The sequence below is a fragment of the Plecotus auritus genome, assembly GCF_963455305.1.
Source record: "Plecotus auritus genome assembly, chromosome: 7".
Classification (NCBI taxonomy): domain Eukaryota; kingdom Metazoa; phylum Chordata; class Mammalia; order Chiroptera; family Vespertilionidae; genus Plecotus; species Plecotus auritus.
In genome coordinates, this window is record NC_137774.1 from 46286350 (window position 1) to 46308487 (window position 22138).

At 47.3% G+C, this 22138-nt stretch overlaps 1 protein-coding gene across 2 annotated transcripts in view; it reads left to right on the top strand.

The window, feature by feature from the left end:
* The first annotated feature begins 442 nt into the window (after window positions 1–442).
* NTN1 (netrin 1) overlaps window positions 443–22138 on the top strand; it is a 181352-nt gene continuing 159656 nt past the window's right edge. Inside the window, exons 1-2 of one of the 2 annotated variants that reach the window (XM_080677886.1) lie at window positions 443–792; window positions 1227–2308. In XM_080677886.1, the coding sequence (XP_080534012.1) occupies window positions 1291–2308 (1018 nt within the window). In that variant the 5' untranslated portion in view covers window positions 443–792; window positions 1227–1290. The remainder of the gene's footprint in view (window positions 793–1226; window positions 2309–22138) is intronic. The other variant, XM_080677887.1, reaches the window with a different exon arrangement.

Sequence of the window (22138 nt, forward strand, 5' to 3'; positions counted from 1 at the left end):
ACACAGATGTGTTTGGATGGGACCTGGAGGGAGAAGACCGTCCCCTCCCCCACCCCGCCTGCGCGCTCCCGGAGGAGAGGGGCTGGCGGAAACCTGCGAGGCTCCCGGGGCAGCGCGGGCCGGAGCGGGGCTGACAGTCCCCGTCCCCCGCCGGCCCCTCCTCCCTCCGCGGGGTGCGCGCGGGCCCAGCCTCCTCTCCTCTCCGGGGTTTCCCCGGGCGCTCTTCTAGCTTTCTCTTTGTCTCTGCTTTTCTTTCTTGGGCTCTCGGGTTCCCACCCGCGGGCGCTCTCGCTCTCTCCGCGTCCCAGGCCGGTTCCCTTTAACTTTCTTCTTTCCCGGGGTGAAAACTTTGCTTCCGAGCGGGCGGCTGCTCGCCGACGTTATTGGCCGGCGCCCCTCCCGGCGGCCCCGCCCCCCGCCTCCGCGCTCCCCTCCGCCCCCCACTCCCGGCGCGAGTGGCGGCCGCTGCGGAGCCCTCGGAGGCGTGCGTGCGTGTGTGTGAGTCCTCGCCAGCCAGTGTGAGTGTGTGTGCGCCCCGGGCGCGGGCTGGGCAGCACTCGGACCGCGGCGGGAGATCGGCGGCCGCGTCGTCACTCGGACGAGAGAGGCGGCGGCGGCGGCAGCGGCCGGGCCGGGGCTGGGTAGCGGCGGCCGCGCCGGGCATGGAGCTGGCAAGCCCGCGCTGAGGCAGGACGCGTCTGCTAGCAGCGAGGAGAGCCTCTCGCTGTCCGGCGTGCGGGCTCCCCGGCCAGTACCCGGCAAACTTTTCTTTCTCTTTTGCCCTTTCCAGAGGTAAAGTCCTGAATGCAGAGTCTCCGGCGGGGACGCGACCTGGGGCAGCGGAGAGGGACCCCAGGCTGCGGGAGGAAGGGGCGCAGGTCGTGCGGGGTTGGGGCCCCCCGCGCTCTCCTGCGCCCCAGACTTGGGGTGCTAGACGGGCTGGCTGCGAACGGGCAGACGGGCGCGGGCATGCCCCTCGGGCGGCGTGGAGGCGGCGGCTGGGAAGCCTAGCTTTCGCCCGCGGCCCCGCTTCGCCGCTGGGCTGGGGAGAAGCGCGGGCGATGATGGCTTGGGGGCCCCGGACTCGCCTTCCTCTGCGAGGCAGGCAGTCTGCCGCGGCGTTGGTGCTGGGGAAGCGGGGCGTTCGCCCGCACCCCGGCTCTTTGCCCTGCGGTGGGTAGAGGGCGCGGGCGGGCTGGCTGAGCGCAGCTCCCCTCTCTCCGCAGGCGCCTTCTGCGGCGGGCGGACCCACTCCTCGGCGCGGCGGGGCCGGGGCAAGCTGGACGCAGCATGATGCGCGCAGTGTGGGAGGCGCTGGCGGCGCTGGCGACCGTCGCGTGCCTGGTGGGCGCGGTGCGCGGCGGGCCCGGGCTCAGCATGTTCGCAGGCCAGGCGGCGCAGCCCGACCCCTGCTCGGACGAGAACGGCCACCCCCGCCGCTGCATCCCTGACTTTGTCAACGCGGCCTTCGGCAAGGACGTGCGCGTGTCCAGCACCTGCGGCCGGCCGCCGGCGCGCTACTGCGTGGTGAGCGAGCGCGGCGAAGAGCGGCTCCGCTCCTGTCACCTCTGCAACGCATCCGACCCCAAGAAGGCGCATCCGCCCGCCTTCCTCACCGATCTCAACAACCCGCACAACCTGACGTGCTGGCAGTCTGAGAACTACCTGCAGTTCCCGCACAACGTCACGCTCACGCTGTCGCTCGGCAAGAAGTTCGAGGTGACTTACGTGAGCCTCCAGTTCTGCTCTCCACGGCCCGAGTCCATGGCCATCTACAAGTCCATGGACTACGGGCGCACGTGGGTACCCTTCCAGTACTACTCCACGCAGTGCCGCAAGATGTACAACCGGCCGCACCGCGCGCCCATCACCAAGCAGAACGAGCAGGAGGCCGTCTGCACGGACTCTCACACGGACATGCGCCCGCTCTCCGGCGGCCTCATCGCCTTCAGCACGCTGGACGGGCGGCCCTCGGCGCATGACTTCGACAACTCGCCGGTGCTGCAGGACTGGGTCACGGCTACCGACATCCGTGTGGCTTTTAGCCGCTTGCACACGTTCGGCGACGAGAACGAGGACGACTCGGAGCTGGCGCGGGACTCCTACTTCTATGCAGTGTCCGACCTGCAGGTGGGCGGCCGCTGCAAGTGCAACGGACACGCGGCCCGCTGCGTGCGCGACCGCGACGACAGCCTGGTGTGCGATTGCAGGCACAACACGGCGGGGCCCGAGTGCGACCGCTGCAAGCCCTTCCACTACGATCGGCCCTGGCAACGCGCCACCGCCCGCGAGGCCAACGAGTGCGTGGGTGAGTGGAGCGCCGCGGGGGGTGCGGGCGGCGGGCGGCGGGCGGGGGGGGGGCGCGGGCGGCTGTTCTGGGGGCCTCGCACCCTGGAGCGCCGCGACTGCACCGAGGATCATCCGCTACGGTAGTGCTGCGGGAATGGTGGGAGGTGCGTTCCGGGATGTAGTGGACCGGGTGGACAGACCTCAGGACCACGCGCTCCCGTGGCGCTGGCCCTGGACTCTGGGTTTTGCGACCAGTGCACTCTGCAAAGCCAAGAAGCACGAGAAATGTTGCGGGGAGAGAGAGGGTTTTTCAGAAAATATGCCGACTGGTCCCTCTAACCTGGGATCCACATGCAAACATACATTGCCTTACCCTCGGCTTGGCGGGACCCTCCTGCCTTAGGGCTGAAACTGGGCGCAATTGGGGATCCCGGCCGGGTTCCCTGGGTGTTCCAGCCCCACAGCCATAAATTCCTTGGGAGATGGCAAAGGGATTTGCAGTTTGGGGCCAGTTCAGTACCCGACGAATATCATTCCTACGCTCTCCATTTATCTTTTATAGTTTGAATTTTTTTTTCCCTTTTGGACAGCGTGCTTGTGTTAGCAAAATAATGATGTGATTTAAGTTAATTACTATCTACAGATTACAAAGGAGAGTTCATTAATTATTTTAAATTAATTCAATTCTGGTTCAAAAAATGAGCACAACAGATTTGTTAGTGTCAGAACTGGTGAAATTAAATAGTTTTGAATTAACTAAGGATCCAGATTCCCACTTTTTAATGGGGTTTCAGTTCCTGAAAGAGAAAACTGACAAAATCGGCACTGGCGAATAGATTTTGTTAGAAATGAGACTAAGTGGGGGAAAAGAGGATACATTCTATTTCTGAATTTTGCAACTTTGTTGCTATAGAAACTCAGGGACCAATTTCTGGGGGCGGTGGGAGGAGGGGGCAGGTAGTAAGACATTACTCTTCCAGTATGAGATGTAAATTTCATTTTATTTTAAGGAAAATTATTTAGGTTGTAAAGTGCCATTTGGTGTGCATCTTTTGTGAACGTATAGATTTTTCCTTTGCCTCCCCCCACCCCCAAACAGCCAGTGTGAGTCTCTTCAGTTGTTTCACCCTCTGAAGCACATTGCAAAGTTTGCTGGTCCCCACGCACACACGTTTTGAGGTCTGGTTCTGATTAATTGTGTCATGTTGTTGTCGAATAGTTTGTGCCTTATGACTGCGGATGCAGACTTTTGAGCAATCCAGAGGAAAACATGTCTTGGAGCGCTGGGTGGGCACTGAGGCCCAGTAAGGCCTCCTGGTCTGCAAGGGCTGGGCCTCCTGTTGCATGGCGGGCCCTCCATTTTTGCACTCACTGTGTTGGGATTTTGCAGACCTAATTGTTCTCCCCTCTTCTTTAAGAGATGGAACCGGTGGCCGGTTTGAAGAGTCTTTTCAGGATTCTGCAGTGAGATAGTTATACACGGGCATTCGGCATTCGTAGTCTTTGAGAATAAAATTCCTTTGATCTGCTCAAGTTCTTCAGAAATATTGGTTTTTCCCATCTCTTCCCCCCCTCTTCCCCTTTCCTCTTTTCTTTTCTTCCTTTTGTGCGTAAAAGCCCTGTATTGACATTCCAAGGGCCTCCCAGGGTTTTGCTATCAGTTTTAGTTTGTATGTGCATATGAAAGATACCTTTGAATTGTCACTAGCAGGGTCTAATTGGACAAATGCAAGTGAATGCATGGAGGCAAATAAGCTGGATGTTGTGGTAACAGTTTACTTGTTTGAAGATTTGTCTTAGTGTAGATTTGTTCAGATTCATCAGCCACCCCTCCCTCTCCTAGTCACTTTGGATGTGGGGACATAACCCACATTTGCTGCAACAATAGTCCTGCACTTGAAATAACCTCTGTAGTTTAGGATTTTGTCTTTTGACGACAGCACTAACTAGGCACAAATTGGATTGACAGTTTTTTTAAGCCAAATTGAGCAATCAACATATTAACTAATGTAATTAGTAAGCCTTTTTGCTCAAAAAGTTTAATTAGGCCTAATAAGCACATGATCTACATGACAAATAATCAGCTAACAATATTTTCTGTTTTTTAACTGAAGTTATTTTAATTCTCACTAGTTAAAGTATCTTTAAATTTATAAAAGCAAAGCTTATTCAACTATGTCAAAGTTTCTTATCGTTTCCTTTTTGAATAGATATTCTGATATCTTGTAGATACAGACGGAAAGTCAGGTTGAAGTTCCTATAAAGTCTTAATTGAAGTCTTAGTGATTTTTCCATCCTTCTGTGAAAGAAAAAGCCAGCAAAGACAATTTAAAAGTGATTTACAATTAAAGGTCGAGCTTTTTATGAAAAGGCCCCGCAGTGGAGAGATGTGAATGAATTAGTATTTGACAGGTGATCTGAGACACTACAGGGCACTGTGCTAGGAAAAAGCGTTAATAAATCCTTCAAACACTAACTTTTGTGCCATCAGCGGCTCAGATTTTATTTTTTCTCTCCAACATAATCCCATCTTGTGAATTTCACACTGTTGACCTAAATTCAAGCTCTCAGATTATTTACAACTAAGGCAAATTGAAGAAGTATTATCTGTTTTTCATTCCCCAAATCAGTCTTGATAAACAAGAAGCATTGTCACCGTGCTGTCTTTGCCTTGATAAAATGAGACATGATGAAAAAGAGACTCCAATGGTACCCTTCTCCAGGTTAACCCCCCCTCCACCCTAAAACTCTAAAAAAAACTTTTGGTATTATTTCTCTAAATGGTTATGCAGTATGGGACCAAGGTGCTTTCCCGATCACTAAGAAATGCATATGTCCTGTAGGTTTCCGTTGGCCAAGCTTTCTTTTCCACATTGTTTCAAGGTTGGGTTCTCTATGGAATAAATGTGAACGTTTGTAAAACTCAATTTTATTTTAAATGCCATGTTGGGTTTCTTCTGGAAAAACACACACCCTCAAAACAATATGAAAGACAAGACTATGTATAACGTTACAGCCTCGACAGCTCTCAGTGGAATAACTAAAGACTTTCTTCCGCCCATATGTATCAGCAGTGTTCACATGCTTTTATACACATGTGCATTTACATTCATAGTGTAAAGAAGCATCCATGCATGGTGTGTGGGGGGGTGTACATTCAAGGGAAAATGCAGGAACAGTTTTAAACCACCTGGGTTGCTAGGCCCTTTTTTCCCCCCTTCCTATTTTTTTTTTTTTCAAAAGAGCATCTGAAGACCATATTGTGTTTCATAAATTATTGGCATCAGTTTTAATCAGTGTCCCCCTGACGTCGGAGCTGTGTTAGTATTTAGTGCCTGACGAAGCATGCTGTTTAATCTTGCTGTGGGGATGTCAGCAGGAACCCCTGCCTGGTTTGTGACAGGGTGAGCTTGTGAAAACTCGTTTTTCGACTCACTCTCTGGTTTTGCGTTGCCCAGCTGAAACCCAAAACCCACACAAAAGACATCTCTGCAAGATGAGCACCGTGCTGGGCTGGCCTCCTCCGGTCATGGGTACCTGCAACATAATGCTCATAATTGTTTAAACATGGTTCTGGGAGGGAGTTTTTCATTCCGTAAGTGGCTCCAGTGTTTGGGCCTACCGTCATCCTCAGCGCGAGAGGGAGGCCTATCCTGGTGGTGTTGCCGTGAGAAGTCCAATGCCCCGCTAATGATGCTTGCAAAATCAGAAGGCTAACATCTGCTGCCTGGTCCAGAGTCTGGCACATAGCTGCAGATCAGTGAATGGTTTCTTAGTCAGGGTAGATACTATAATTATTGTCATTGTGATGATTAACTCTTGAGGGCTTATTTTTTTTTGCTCGACACTCATTAATTTAATAATTTTATCATTGTGACTATGCTAATAAGAGGCACTATTATTGTTTTCATTTCACAGATGAGGAAACCATAACCAAGAGACATTAAACGGTTTGCCCGAAGGCTACCAGCTGTTAGTACTACATATACCTAGTAGATGGTGGAGGTGAAACTCCAGTCTGATATTTATGCTTTTAAAGCATCCTCGGTGCTGCCTCCCCATAGAATGGGTGGATGGCTGGCGGGGGAATGGCAGGCACACATTCCACGTACAGGAGAAAAGTCGGCACAACTTTTCTTGCTAGAACTGCACGTGGTTCCCATGTTAGATTATGTAATATTATTATTATATTTATGGTGTTTATTCATGCTTAATATGAAATTATATATAAGAAGCTGTCCTTTATTTTAGCCATCAGGCTTAGTGGGAGCTGGAGTGAGGAATGTAAGTGAAGAGGGTTTAAATCAGGGGTCCTCAAACTTTTTAAACGGGGCCAGTTCACTGTCCCTCAGACCATTGGAGGGCCGGACTATAGTTTAAAAAAAAAACTATGAACAAATTCCTATGTGCACTGCGGGCCCGGGACGAGTCGGCTGCTAAGCAGGACAGGCAGCGGCACCCGGCAGGCTGGATAAATGTCCTTGGTGGGCCGCATGTGGCCCGCAGGCTGTAGTTTGAGGACGCCTGGTTTAAATACTTCATTGTGGGTGTTCAGCATCCACAGGTGTTGCCGATGGCCACGTCTTTCTTGATTCCAGAGCCCGTGATCTCTCTCAAAGACGCTGGAACAGAGCTCATAATCAGAAAATCCTCTTTAATAAGGCCTTCTCCTTTCTTCCTAATGCTCGGATTCCCTTTGCTTCTCCAGGACATATTGAAAAAACAATAAAGTAGAGGCAGTGGCTAAGAAGTGTCATGACATATCCTGGTCCCCAGCGCGGTGCTGGTGGGTGCAGTGCCTGGTGTCAGCAGCACAGGGCTGTCATCGATCTCTGTTGGCCGCTAGAGCTGGAGTGAGGGTCTTGCTGGGTCCTGGTGGGCAGGGAGGCTGCTCCCTATGTCTCCAGAGAAGGGAGACAGCTTCGTGTCAGGGTATCCTCCTGGGGCGGGTCTCTGCATTTCCAGACTCTCCTTTGGCCCCGCCCAGACTTCTCTCTGACCTCCTCCTCCTGTAGAAAAATGAGATCCTCGGAAAAGTATTTGAGACTTTATGTCCAGAGAAAATATTGGAAAGGCAGTGGGTTGAAATTCAAATGTTCCCTGGAAGAAATCCCCTCATTTTCTGCTCACAGCTGGTATCGATATTTCCTTCTTGAGATGAGTTGTGCTTTTCATTAAGTCGATTTTTTGTCTTGGGACTAAACCAACATTGTATTCTTAATAGACTTTTATGTTTACACTTCAAAAGTCCACTTGGTTGGTATTCGTGTTATCTTGATGGCTTCTATAGTTTCTGCTGTGCACGCTGGCCTCACCAAAATAAATGGCTCTCCAGGGAACTGGATTAGAAAACAACCTTATCTGTCTGCGCACGAGTGTGGCTAGTTTGTGAGGCAGAGTTTCTTTCTTCCTTTTAGAAGTGGAAATTGTGCCAGGGGTTTGTGCAGCGCCTTCCATTGATGGGAGCCCGGAGGTGTAGGAGGGCTTAGGAACCGCTCAGGATCCCAGCCTAATACTTGCAGAGCAGCCCACAGCATTTGCCTGTGGTCTGGAAAGATGCACATCCGCGCTTGTGGTCTGCACGGCCTGGGAAGGTGTGGCATTGCCCGGGCGGCTGGGGAACGGCACAGTGTAGAATGCCAGTTTAAGGTGGTTGTCAGGTTGCATCCTGAAAACAGCCTACAAACCCCTACTGAATGCCAGGCACTGTACCAGGGGCTTTATATGTGCTTTGTTTTGGTGCATCAGGCTGCCACAAGGAGTGGAAGCTTTTCCAAAACAGATGTCCCTGCCACCCATGGGCAGTTTTTACACGAACTGAACTAAGTGTGGACAGGCATGCAGGGCACATCCTGGCTCATTCAGTGACACCGTTGCACACACAGAGTGGGGCTGGGGGACATGAGCAGGGCTTGCTCTGAAGGCCCATCTCCATAACAGCTGAGTCCTGTTGTAATCAGCTCTAAGGCACGGCGTTTTGGAATAGCGCCTGAGACAAGTGAGCGGCCGGGGACCGTCCTCCTGACACAGGTCTCTGCCTTTGTGCTGACTGCTGTCCTGAGGTTTGACTTGTGGGGCACAACACAGTGAGTTCTGTATTGCATCCTCATATTCTTATTTCAAAAGGGTGTCTCCATTGTGAACTCAGAATTAAAATTTACTCTGCCTTGGGAACGTTGTGTAATTTATGTGAATCCCCCGTGCCTCCCCACCGGGTCAGTAGGCAGAGACCCATTTCAGTTGTCAGTCCTTTGCCTGTAGAGATAATGTTGCCTTTCTATCCCCAGCTTCCCGGAGACCTGCGCTGGGTAGGTGCTCAGCCCTGGCTACATTATTTTGTGCCAGTTCTACCCTCTGACAGAGGGAAGGGACTGTGGTCCTGAGATGGGAAGGCCTCTCCTCTGAGCCTTTCCCTTCTAGCGCTGCAGTGCCTGCCCGAGCCTCCTCTGCGATAGGCATTTCTGTCAGAGGCGTCGCTGGCACGCAGAGAACAGGGGAGGCACATCTGAGGGGACCATGTGCAGGAGCACTGCCAGGGAGTGGAGAAGTGTGCTCTGCCTTCTCCTGTGTTGGGGTCGTCCCCAGAGATCGCTGGTCCTCCTGCCGCTGGGATTCGCCAAGTGGCTACAGTTAAGTTGAAGTGAATTCATGTGGCGGTGCGTTTACGCATATGAGGAAGACCCGGAAGAAAGATGTCTCTATCCCTATGGTAGCCTTCCAGGCATTTCAAGGGGTGGCTTTCCAGGGATCAAAGAAAATGTGTGGGTGAGAACCTTGAAAGGTAGAAAGTAACAAACACCCCAGTTCATTATATCCATTGTAACTAGTGAATCTCCCCAACTCAGCTAGTGCCTGGAAGAAGATGCGAGAATCTGTCTCTGAGGACGATTCAAGAGTAGCCCAGATGAGGTGTTGGCCCTCTTCAGATGGGGACCCACCCATGTCCTCTCCTAGCGGGTGCTATTGCTATATTCCCCCCTCCCCTCCCCCAGTCCTTTTCTGCCCACAGAGGAGAGATTATTGGTTGTCATTTCCAATTTTTACATGTTCCAGAGGCTCCACACCTAAGTTAGATAATCTGTAAGACCACAGGGGTGTTCAAAGGGGCTGGATCTGAATAACTGAGTCCTAGGTAAAAAGGAAATGAGACATCTTTTAGTTTCCAGGGGCCTATCCTATATGTTGTGCTATGTCCCATATTTGAGATCCCAAAGTAAGCCCTGGCCAGTGTGGCGCACCAACATGTCACCAGTATGATGCTGGGTCAGGGCACATGCCCAGGTTGCAGGCTCAATCCCCAGTAGGAAGCAGCTGATTGATGCTTCTCTCTCTTTCTCTCTCTTCCTTTCTCTCTCAAATCAATAAAAACATATTAAAAAAAAAAGAAATACATCCAAAGTGATGGACACTTCCTGCCTGCCTGATGGCCAATGCCAGTGTTGGGAGTGGCGTGGGAAATACATAGCAAGTACACCCCCACTTCCCAACTCTGGAACCAAGGCAGACGCTGCTAACCCATCACAGCCCTCTTTTCTCCCAAGTCCAGAAATGGTCTTTGGGTATTGGAATCCTTCTCAGGATAATACCCTAGGCAGCCATTACTGCTTATTCAGAATCAGCCTCAGAGATGAAAACCAGGTGCTGTTGTCACTCTCAGAAGACGTTCCCCCGCCGCCCCAGCTGCAGACGAGGAAGTGCCTGTAAGTGGATGTTTCTGGAGTGGTCAGTGGTCAGGTGGTCTGTTGGCTCTGGAATGCATGTAAGGCAGTGAGAAGGGGATGCCCTCCCCGCAGGTGGAATACCTGGGAAGTTGTACTAATTGGAAACATGGGTGGGTCCCCAAAGTGAGGAGGTTTGCCAAATGCCTGGGACGCAGGGGAGGTGGTGAAGGTCTTGAGGCAGGTATCCGATTTGGCTCCTGGGTTTCACATGTTTCTCCTGCTTTTGCCCTGTCCTGGTGTTTCTGTTTGCTCTAGAGACCACGGTTCCCTGAAAAGGTCCGTCTTCCTGGGGGTGCAGCTCTGTGGGTGCCAGGCGGGGGCGGGGAGGCGGGATTGTTCCAGGGCGCCTGCGTTCTGAGACAAGTTCACCACGTGGAGGAAATCACACGCCAGCCCGGGTCACATGCCCCCTCCCCTGCATGAGGCTTGTGGGGCCCTGCCCAGGTTGGGGTGTAATAGTCCCACCTCAGAAGTTGGATCCTTGACCCCAATCCACATCTGTGTGGCCTTGAGCAAGGAGGACTCCGCGCAGGCCACTTTGCCCCGCGCTCTGCTTACATTCGGGCAGCGCAGAAAGTGCTGAACAATAACAGCCCCAAGCCCAGCATGAAAAAGGAAACACATTGTGTTTACAAGATACAGAATTTGGCATCCGAAACATGAAAGTACCTTTGGGTCGGGCGCCCCAGGGCCGGGCTGTTGGACACCAGCCCCCCTGCTCGGGGTCCTGAGGCCAACTTGTTTCCTCTGCCCGAAGCCAGGCCTCAGAGGTGGGCAGGCTGATCTCAGCCAGCTCTTTATTCCCAGCCCCAGCCCAGCCTCCCCGCCTGGCTCAGACCCGAGAGAACGCACGGTGAGAAAGTGCTTGGCCTTCCCAGCTGCCACAAGGGAGGAAATTGCTTCTCACTCCAATCCACAGAAATCAACCTCCTTACACCACATTTGCTGCCAGATTTGCCATCCCGATACCCAGAAATGCTAGGGAAGAAGGGCCTGAGCATTCCCCTGTAGTTCTCACCCTATTTATTGTTGGAACCGGGGTCCGACAGCTATTTTTATTGTTGTTGTTGGTTTTGTGTTTTGTTTTGTTTTTAAAATCAAAGATCTCTGCAGAAGAATATGACCCAGTGAAAGTGGAAAGCAAGTACGGCTTTTTCTGATCCTTAGGAAATAGTTCTAAAGTCCAGAGCAGAGAACACAGTATTTTATTTAATAACTAGAGGCCTGGTGCATGAAAATTCATGCACTGGAGGGGGGTCCCTCAGCCCGGCCTGCCCCTTCTCACAGTCTGGGAGCCCTCAGGGGTGGGAGGCAACCCGGTGATCAGGGGAAGGCAATGCCCCCATCACACCTCTGCTGCTGCCAATGCCAGCAGCACAGGCCTCAGCTGGCCCTGGTTACCTGAGCCTCGGGTGGTCCTGGGCGGCAGGGCAGCTGCCATCTGAGGCTTGCCTGTGCCTCGGGCCGGCCCTGGGGGGCTGAGGGGACTGAGCGCCACCATCTTGTGGCTGTGGGCGCCGCCATCTTTGCGACGGCGTGAGGGTCAATTAGCATATTACCTCCTTATTAGGTATAGGATGTATGAAATACCAAGATGTATGTGTTGGGGGTTATGGTTGAGAGCTCATCTCCAGCTTCAGGCTGCCCGGGGCAAATCCCGCTCAGGGCATTGGGTGTGCGAGCCAGCCGTGTGAGCCTGTGAGTGCCCTCAGCCCCCCTGGGCCTCCCCTGGCTTAGTGTCCTGGGGGCTGTGCTCAGGACCACACTGGTATATGAGGCTGATGGGGAGAGAGAGGAGCCCTTTTGTTCCGCTAGGGCGGGGGTGCCTTCCTATGGACACCCAAAGGCCAGGCACTTATCTTCAGCTTTGGGCTTTTATCAGCATACATTTCTATAGCTCTTACTATCACCACACTCTGTTCTAAACACTTTATAGATATCACTTCTTTCCTCATAATGGCATTATGAGGTGGGTTCTATTATCATTAAGTAAACTTTTTCCTTCTTTCCATCCTTCCTTCCTCCCTATCCTCACCCAAGGATTTTTTTCCATTGATCTTTTTTTTTTTAGAGAGAGTGGAATGGAGGGGGAGGGGAGAGAGAAAGAGGAAGAGGAGGGAGGCATCAATGTGAGAGACACATCGATTGATTGTCTGGTTGCCTCCCACACATGCCCCAACTGGGGGCAGGGATTGGACCTGCAACCCAGGTACGAACCCCCTGACCCTCTGTGCACAGGTCAGTGCTCTAACCACTGAGCACACCAGCCAGGGCAAGTAAACATTTTTACTGAAGTATTACGTACATACAGAAAAGCACACGAATCATAAACAGCCAGCTCAAAGACGTCTCACCATGCGACCACATCTACATATCCATCACCCACATCAAGAACATACCAGCATGTCTGGCCGGTGTGGCTCTGCTTGTCCCATGCACCAAGAGGTCATGGGTTCCATTCCCAGTCAGGGCGCATGCCCAGGTTTCAGGCTTGGTCCTCAGTAGGGGACATGCAGGAGGCAGCTGATTGATGTTTTTCTCGCATCGATGATTCTATCTCCCTCTCCCTTTCTTTCTCTCTAAAAATCAATAAAAACATTTTTTTTTTTTATAAAAAGAACATGCCCTGTGTCCCCTTTTAGTCACCACACCCCCTGCCCACTGCACATTGGGTTTGACTGTTTTTGAACTTTATATAAATTGAATGTATTCTGGCTTCTTTTGCTCAGTAGTAAATTTGTGGTATTTACCCACAGGCAGTCATAGTTTTATTAGTTCTCATTGCTTTATAGTGATCTGTGATATACACGATACATTTATTTGTTCCACTTATGGTGGACATTTGGGTTGTTTCCAGATTTTAGCTGTGAAAAATAATGCTGCTGTGGCCATACCTGCCCATGTCTTCTGAGGCACATATGGGTGTATTTCTGCTGGGTATGTATCTAAAAGAGGAATCACTGGGTCTTAGGGTAGGTCTCTGTTCAGCTGTAGTAGAAGGTGCTATGCATTGGTTATACATCTTGTAGAAAGTGTTACACACCATTTTACAGGTGAGGGAATAGAGGCACACAGGATACATAAGCAGCCAGCAAGTGGTAGGGTTGGAATTAGAATCGAAGTGATGTGGCTCTGGAGGCTTGCCTTTTCACCCCTCTTCCTGGTGGCCTTTATCTTTAATCCGTACGTACCCGCCAAGGAAAACTAATGGGGGGTGGGAGGTGGGATGCAGAGGTGGCTCTGGGTAAAGTTCTTTACTTTTCTGGGCCTTGTTTTTCTCTTCTGTAAAATGAGGGGTTGGGCCTGAAGACGCTTCAGCTCTGATATTCTGTCTTTCAGTGGGTGCACCTCCTTCCCGAGGACTTCCCAATCTACACTACCCACCCCCTCAATTCCATCTCAGCCAGAAGCAGCTCTTCCTCTGGAATGATGTATCCCCGCCCCCCTCCATTCCATTAGGGTTCCATCCAAAGACTGCTGGGGCTCTGATTGGGGGACCTCACTTGGACCTGCCCTCCAAGACCACTGGGAATTTCTCCACCTCACTCACCAGCTCCTCCATGCAGGTGCGGGAAGACATGGAACCTATGCCATCCTTGCCCTCTGGCATGTCAGCCAGCCCTCTCTCTTCACATCACGCATGTTTAGTCCACTCATCTGTGTAACTGGCTCCGTCATCCAGAGATAAAATATTTTCATAAGGCCCCCTTGTGCCTTTCCCAGTCACCCCTGACCCCTGTAACCACCATATTGACTTCTATCACCAACATTTCATTTTGCTGGTTCTTGAACTTCATATATGTACATGAAATCATAGTGTTTGTTCTCTTCAATACCTGGCTTCTTTGCCCAGCATTATTCCCTTGTAAAGAGTTTTAGGCATAACTTATCCTGTAGTCCTTTTCAGTTTGATGGATAATCTCATCTTTTTTGGGGGGACTGATCCTCCTGCTTGTTCTGTCTGCTGGCCTTTCCTCATAGTGAATGATTTCCTTGTTTTTTTTTGTACTGTCTGCCTGGGAGCTTATCTTTATTGGCGATTTTGTGTAAATTCCACTAGTCTTAGTTCTGGAAATGTTTCTGTTGAGTGATTTTGCCCGATATCCTAGAGTTATCATTGGCTTGGGACTGATTTTTTTTCCCATTAATTAATTATCTTGGAAATTCCTGTATCAAATGAGGACTATGCATTTTGCCTCTGATCTCTGGCAGGCTTCAGTTTCATGTTCCCACTGAAGACTTTTTCTCCCTTTACTTGAGAGTGTCACCATCTCCTTAGGTTGATGGACAAAGACTTCTAGTGTCCCTCTCACTTCAGGTACATTCGGAAGGTCCAGGCTTGTTCACCACCTGGATTACTGCAAACTGGTCTCCCTGCCTCTACCTCCGCGCCCCCCCCCCCCCCCCCAGTTTGTTCTTACTAGAAGTTCCCTCTGCTCAGGTGTCTGAATGGATGGCTTCCTCAGCTCCTCTAAGTCTTTGATCAGTTGTCATTTCTCAGTGCAGCCTGCCCTGACTATCCTGTTTAATATCCTTAAACAATTTCCTTATCTGTGCCTGCCTGTGTCCATTTCTTCCTCCCACCTCCCACCCCACCCCCACACACAATCTCATACTTCTGATCACTCCCTCATCTTGCTCTATTTTCTACCCCCATAATACTTATCACCTTCTAACATACTATTTAATTTACTTATTTATTATGTTTATTAACTGTCTTCCCATCCTCCCACTTGTTGCATTCTAGCACTTGCCAGAATATAAATTTATGTAAAGGCAGGAATCCTTGTCTGTTTTGTTGACAGGGGGCTGGCATGTCATTAGGATCTCATTTCTAACTCCTGGCCTTGGAAGAACCAAGGCCTCAATTCATGTGTGTGTGTAGGTACTAAACCCAAGCCCATAGCCATGAAGGCCTATTTCCAAGTCTAATAACCAATATTTCCTTTGCGTCCCTCCCTCCCTCCCTCCCTCCCTCCCCCCCTCCCTCCCTCCCTCCCTCCCTCTCTCCCTCCCTCTCCACTCAATACCTCATGATCACCGTGCCTCAGTGCGTCTTTTAATACTTTGGCTTTCAGATTCTTATTTCCTCTAACACCTGGGGATTTCCTTCTTTTTTCTTGTGAGATCTGCTACACATTAAGTATTTTTGAAATTACGTTTCATCTAGTATTTTTAGATGTTTGCAGAGGTAGCAATTCTGTATGAGCTCAGTCCACTTTGTTGCCAGAACTCAAGTTGCATATTTTAACCCTTCGTGCATCTGGCATGGGGACATACGGTGTGCAGGTAAAGATTTCCATTTCTTTCATCAAATATTTAGCCAGTTACTCAATGACAGTTATTGAAAAAATTATTCTCACTGATTTGAGATGCCACGTTTCTTAAACGCTTAAGTATTGTGTAAACTTGGATCTATTTTCTGGATTTTCCATTTTGTTTCCCTGATCTGCCTATTTTCCTGCCATTTCCTATCTGTCTGGATAGTGCATTTTAAAATCTGGTGGGTTCAGTATTTACTCCTTTATCCTTTTTTAGTAATTCTCATTGCTATTTTTATTTATTTATACATATATGTTAGATGCGTTTGTCACATTTCAGTACAAATGCTATTAGTAATTTGATGGCACTATTATTAAAATAAACTTGGTGATCATTGATAACCTTACACTTTTAAAATTGTAACAGTATCAATACAACTGTTGTACTTAATGATTTTATTACTTAAATGTCTCCATTAGGGTTGTTAGGATATCAAAAGGGAAGGCTATATAAGTCTGGATAAAATTACAAATTGTGTGTTTCTCTCTGGTTCTTCCAGATGAATTTTAAAAAGTCTTATTGAGTATAATTGAAATTCAATAAATTTCACATATTTAAAGAGTGTTCTTTGATAAGTTTGATATATGCATGTACCACTACCACACTAAAGGTAAAGAACATATCCATCAGCCTCAAATGTTTCTAAAAGCTCCTTGGTAATTCCTTCTACACCTCCGGCCCCTTTTCACCATCATACTTTCTATCACTTTATATTAGTTTGCCTTTTCTAGATTTTTAATATAAATTTATACATACATATTTCTAGTTGGGGCTGTTACAGATAAAGCAGCTGTGAACATTCTGTACACGTTTTGCATGGCCATATGCTTTCAATGTCTCTTGGGTGAATACCTAGGAGAGGAATGACTGGTGATATGGTAGGTGGACGTTTAACTTTTAAAGAAACTGCCGAATTTATTCAAGCTATGCTGTCACAAGGTAATTTTACTTACTTGCAGCACCTAAAGGAGAAGGGGATTCACATCTGAAGCTCTGTATCCTGCCCTGGCCGGTGTTGCTCAGTGGTTGAGTGTTGACCCCATGAGCCAAGGGTCACTGGTTTGATTCCCGGTCAGGACACATGCCCTAGTTGTGGGCTCGATCCCCAGTAGGAAGTGTGCAGGAGGCAGCTGATCAGTGTTTCTCTCTCATTGATGTTTCTATCTCTCGACCTCTCTCTCTTCCTCTCTCTCTAAAAGATCAATAAAAACATATTTAAATGATGTCAAGGGAAATGCTGAAACCGGAGGAAGCGAAGGAACTGCACGGAGAAAACAGATCCTCCCAATCCATAGTAGACCCCGAGCTGGGAGCTGCCTGGGGCAGGACAGGCAGCTTCCTACCGTTGACCCACTTGCTGTATTTCTTAATTTATGTAAGCGCTTTATTTCTTTATGTCAAATAAACAGATCCAGTTCTGGAGGAGTTGAGTTTCCCAGAGCCAGTACATTTACATACAAGACAAACCCAAATGTCCACACAAAGAACAAAATCCACCTCCTGCAGGACGGACAGCCAGACCAGAGATTGCCACTGAGATGTCTTGGATTGTCTGGCAGGCATTCCTCAACCCTTCAGAGTTAGACCTCGGTCAGGCCTTGAATCTAGTGTCCTAGGCACGCCCCAGAACTGAAACTACTTTTCTGGCAACCCTTTATCCCAAACAGGAATAGAAACACTAATTGAAGTGAATACAGGTGCTGGCCTTCTCACCTCCCTTCCAAAATGCTGACCGGAGCAGGTTCAGGTGGCCATTCCACTTCACTGTTGAGGCAGGCCAGGCAGCTGTTCCAGTGGTGAGCACCAAGGCAGAGTCTCCTATAAACAGATTCTCTGTCCAGTGGAGGCAGATGACAAGCTGCCGCCGCCGACTCCTTGGCCAAGTGTCCACACCAGGCTGAGAGGGAGTCCCTTTACGAGAATCCCAAATATGAATCATCAAATTTGTTAATGAACTCAGGGGTTTGCCTCTTAGGGTGATCTACAGAATGAGAGGTCGCTGTAACAAGTTCGTTTTATTTCCTTCAGCAAGTAAAGGAGACAGGGGATATACATCCAAAGCTCTGTCTCCCCTAAGGGAAGGTTAGCCATTACTTATGTACACTGTGCAGTCAATTACACATTGATTTCTCCTTTGCAGTTAGCTATACTTACCCAGTTGAGTTCCTTTCAAGCTCATAGTGTTTATAATTACAGTTACAAAATACTGTGCTGCATTTTAATTTTTAGCAAGAATAACATGTAGTAATAACATTTAGAACTGCCTACACCTTTAGACCCTTGTCATATCTAATAAAACTGTTATCCAGAATGGTTGTACCACTTTATATTTCTACCAGCAGTGTAGGCCAAGCATGTCAAACTCAAAGGCTAACACGGGCCAAATAAACAAGGTTTAAGTTTATGTGGGCCGCAAAAAAACAAAAGCTTCAATTTTCATAGAAATGTAGGTTTATTTCGGTAGAGACATGCTGAATACAAAGGGCTGAAATAAGTGAGTCATCGTTAACATAAAATAATAGGACATTTTAATAAAATTAATATTTTTTCTTGAAAATTGACTTACCGGACACTGAATAACTGCACAATTAATAAGTGTAATGCAAATAAACCTATTTTTCTTGTTCTCTGAAAGTGAAATCTTTCCTGTTGCGCACACCAAACAAGTCAGTCCAAGACTAATGACATGGCAATCGGCTGCTAAAATATTCGCTGCTGGTATTAGTGGAGAGAAATGGTGTGCTGCGCGTAAGGTGTGTAAGGGAAATGAATGCAACACGATTATAGTAATCAGTCATTAGCGAACCTTGTAGTTTGTTATTAATAATTATGTATAACAGGATATTGTAAAAATTATGAAATTTTTATTAAAAGGTTTCTTACATACTATTATATTGGCTGGGCCGCAAAAATATTTGTTGTGGGCTGCATGTGGCCCATGGGTTGTGAGTTTGACATGCTTAGTGCAGAAGAATTCCAGTTTCTCCAGTTCTAGTTGCTCATCAGCATTTCATATGGTCAGTCTTTTTAGTTTTAGTCATTCCAATAGGTATGTAGCAGATAGCTTTACAACTTTAAGTGTTACAGTCTAGAAACATTGAACATTTTCAGTTATTTATGTCTTCTTTTATGTCTTTTTGTAGAGTATGTAAATTTCTTTGTATTGGTATCACACTTAAAGGTTTTATTTGTGTATTTATAATTTTTATTACTATTATGAAAGGGATTTTTTCCTTCTCATTTTATTTTCTAACTGGGTATTGCTGACATGTAGGAAAGCTATTGATTTTTATTTAAGTACTAGGGACCCAGTGCACGAATTTGTGCACCTTGAAAGGAACTGTGGGCTGTGAGGCTGTGGTAGGCACAGGGCGGGTCTCGGCCCATCCTCCACACCCCTGCCCGTCCCCTCCCATCATGCGCCCCCCCCCCCGCCCCCGTCCCCTGTCTGCCAGCAGCCCTGCTCCTGCTGTCACTGCTCCCACACACTGACAGTGCCAGCCCTGCTGGCACCTGCTAACGGCACGGAGCAATTGGGGCCTGGGCCAGCAGTAGGTGTGAGTGGCAGCTGCTACCCCAATCACCCCTCAGGAGCAGGAGGAGGTGGAGAAGCCCTCAGGGGCTATCAAGGCCGGCAGTCACTGCTCGCACCTGCTGATGGTGCTGAGCGATTGGGACCAGTGCCAGCTGCGGGTGCGAGTGCCAGGCGGGACCATGGCATGCGGGAGCAAAGAATTTTTAGTAACCACCAGAGGCTCGCCCAATGACAGCAACTGGCGCCCTGCCTTGGTCTGGCACCCTTGCTCACCTGCTCCACCATCCCACCATGGCTGACTCCCGCTATTTTCCGCACACACCCCCGGTGGTCAGCGCACATCATAGTGACCAGTTGTTTAGTTGTTCGGTTGTTCCGCCATTTGGTCTATTTGAATATTAGCCTTTTATTATATAGGATTTTGTAACCCTCAACTTTACTGAACTCTTTAAATTAGTTCTCATAGTGTTTCAGTTAATTCTCTTCTCTTGGACTTTTTTTATGTTCAGCTATAATCCACAAATCATGAATATTTTAGTTCTTCTTTACCAATACCTGCATTTTTGTTTTTCTTGTCTTATTGCATTGGCTAGAACTTCAAAGTTACGATATATAGTAATGGTAAGATAAACCTTTGGGTTGATCCTAACTTGAGTGGGAATGTTCTAGAGTCTCATCATTAAGTTTGTTGTTTGTTACCAGTTTCAAATAGATAATCCTTATTGTGCTAAATGGAGTGACCTCCATTAATGGGAGGCTTGCTTCTTTTTGTTGTTATTGTTTTAAGTCAAATATGTGGAATGTTAATCCTTTGGATATCAGTCAGAATGATCATACAATAAATACTTCTGCTTTGACTATTAACGTAATGAATTATATTAATTGACTTTCTAAATTCTTTAACAACTTTATTGAAATATAATTCACATACCACACAACTCACCCATTTAAGGTGTACAATTCAGTGGTTTTGGTATGTTTAGACTGGTACAACCATCACTAAAATTAATCTCAGAACATTTTTTTTTCATCTCCAAAAGAAACCTTGTTCTCATTAGCAGTCACTTTCCATTTCCTTCCTTATACCACCACTCAAGCTCTAGGCGATCACTAATCTACTTCCAGTGGCTATGGATTTACCTATTTTGGATGTTTCATACAACTAGAATACAATATGTGGCCTTATGTAGCAGACTTCTTTCAGTTAGATTAATGTCTTCACGGTTCCATCCGTGTTTTAGCATGTGTTAGGACTGCATTCTTTGTATGGCTGAATAATACTCCATTATATAAATATGCCACATTTATTTATTTATTCATCAATTGATGGACATTTGAGTTGTTTCTACTTTTTGGCTATTATGAACACTGCTCCTGTGAACATTGATGTACAGGTTTTTATATGGATATGTGTTTTAATTTCTCTTGTATTTATACTTAGGAGAGGAATTGTTGGGTCATATTATAACTCTTTTTAACCTTTTGAGGAGCTGCCAGGCTGTTTTCCAATGCAGTTGCACCATTTTGCATTCCCACTTAGCAACATATGAAGATTCCAGTCTCACCACATTCTTGTCAATACTTATTCTTTGTATTTTTGATATAGCCATTCTGGTGGGTGTGAAGGGATATCTCATCATGGTTTTTGTGAATTTCTAAGTCTGAACTATCCTAGCATTCTTGGAATACACTCTCCTTGGTGATACATTGTTTTTTGCTCGTATTTATTTTTGATTTTTATGTCTGCTCAAAAGTGAGATTTCTCTTTATATTGCCTTTTGTATCAGAGCTATTCTAATCTAATGGAATGAAGTGAGAACTTTCCATTCTTTTGTATGCCCTGGAATAATTTAAGTAGCATGAACAATATCTGTTCCTTGAAGACTTGTTAGAATTAGCCCACCTGGGCCCTGTGCCATTGTTGGAAGTAGTTATTTGATAACCATTTCAACTTCTTGCATGCTTGTATGTTTATTCAGGAATTTTGAACTGCTTTTTGAGTCAAATCTGGTGATTTCTTTTCCAAGAAAATAATCATTTACCCAGGTTTTCATTTTTAAGCATAGTTGTGTAGAGTAATCACTAAAAATATTGTTTAAAATTTCCATATGTAGTTCTATTACCTTTCTAATGTCTAATAGTGAATATTTATTCTCACTCTCTCTTTGCCTAAGTTTGTTGTTTCCTTGACATTTTAGAAGTGATGCTAATCACATCTGATAATATCTATTGGCAAGGCCCTGTGCTAAGTACTTTGTATGCAGTCTAATTTTTTTTAATCTTTATTCAGATTATTACAGGTGTTCCTCTTTTTTTCCCCCATAGCTCCCCTCCACCTGATTCCCCACCCCACCCCATGCCCTTACCCCACCGCCACTGTCTTTATCCATAGGTGTAAGATTTTTGTCTAATCTCTTCCCGCACCCCTCACACTCCCTTCCCCCTGAGAATTGTCAGTCCACTCCCTTTCTATGTCCCTGATTCTATTATATTCACCAGTCCATTCTGTTCTTCAGATTTTTTATTCACTTGATTTTTAGATTCACTTGTTGGTAGGTATGTATTGTTGTCATTTTGTTGTTCATAATTTTTATCTTTACCTTTTTCTTCTTTTTCCTCTTCTTAAAGAATACCCTTCAGCATTTCATATAATCCTGGTTTGGTGGTGATGAATTCCTTTAGCTTTTTCTTGTCTCTGAAGCTCTTTATCTGACCTTCAATTCTGAATGATAGCTTTGCTGGGTAGAGTAATCTTGGTTGTAGGTTCTTGCTGTTCATCACTTTGAATATTTCTTGCCACTCCCTTCTGGCCTGCATAGTTTCTGTTGAGAAATCAGCTGACAGTCATATGGGTACTCCCTTGTAGGTAACGAATTGTTTTTCTCTTGCTGCTTTCAAGATTCTCTCTTTGTCTTTTGCCCTTGGCATTTTAATTATGATGTGTCTTGGTGTGGTTCTCTTTGGATTCCTCTTGTTTGGGGTTCTGTGTGCTTCCTGGACTTGTAAGTCTATTTCTTTCAGCAGGTAGGGCAAGTTTTCTGTCATTATTTCTTCTAATAGGTTTTCAATATTTTGCTCTCTCTCTTCTTCTGGCACCCCAATAATTCTGATGTTGGTACGCTTGAAGTTGTCCCAGAGGCTCCTTACACTATCTTCATATTTTTGGATTCCTTTTTCTTTTTGTTTTTCTGGTTGGGTGTTTTTTGTTTCCTCATATTTCAGATCTTTGGTTTGATTCTTGGGGTCCTTTGATCTACAGTTGAATTTCTGT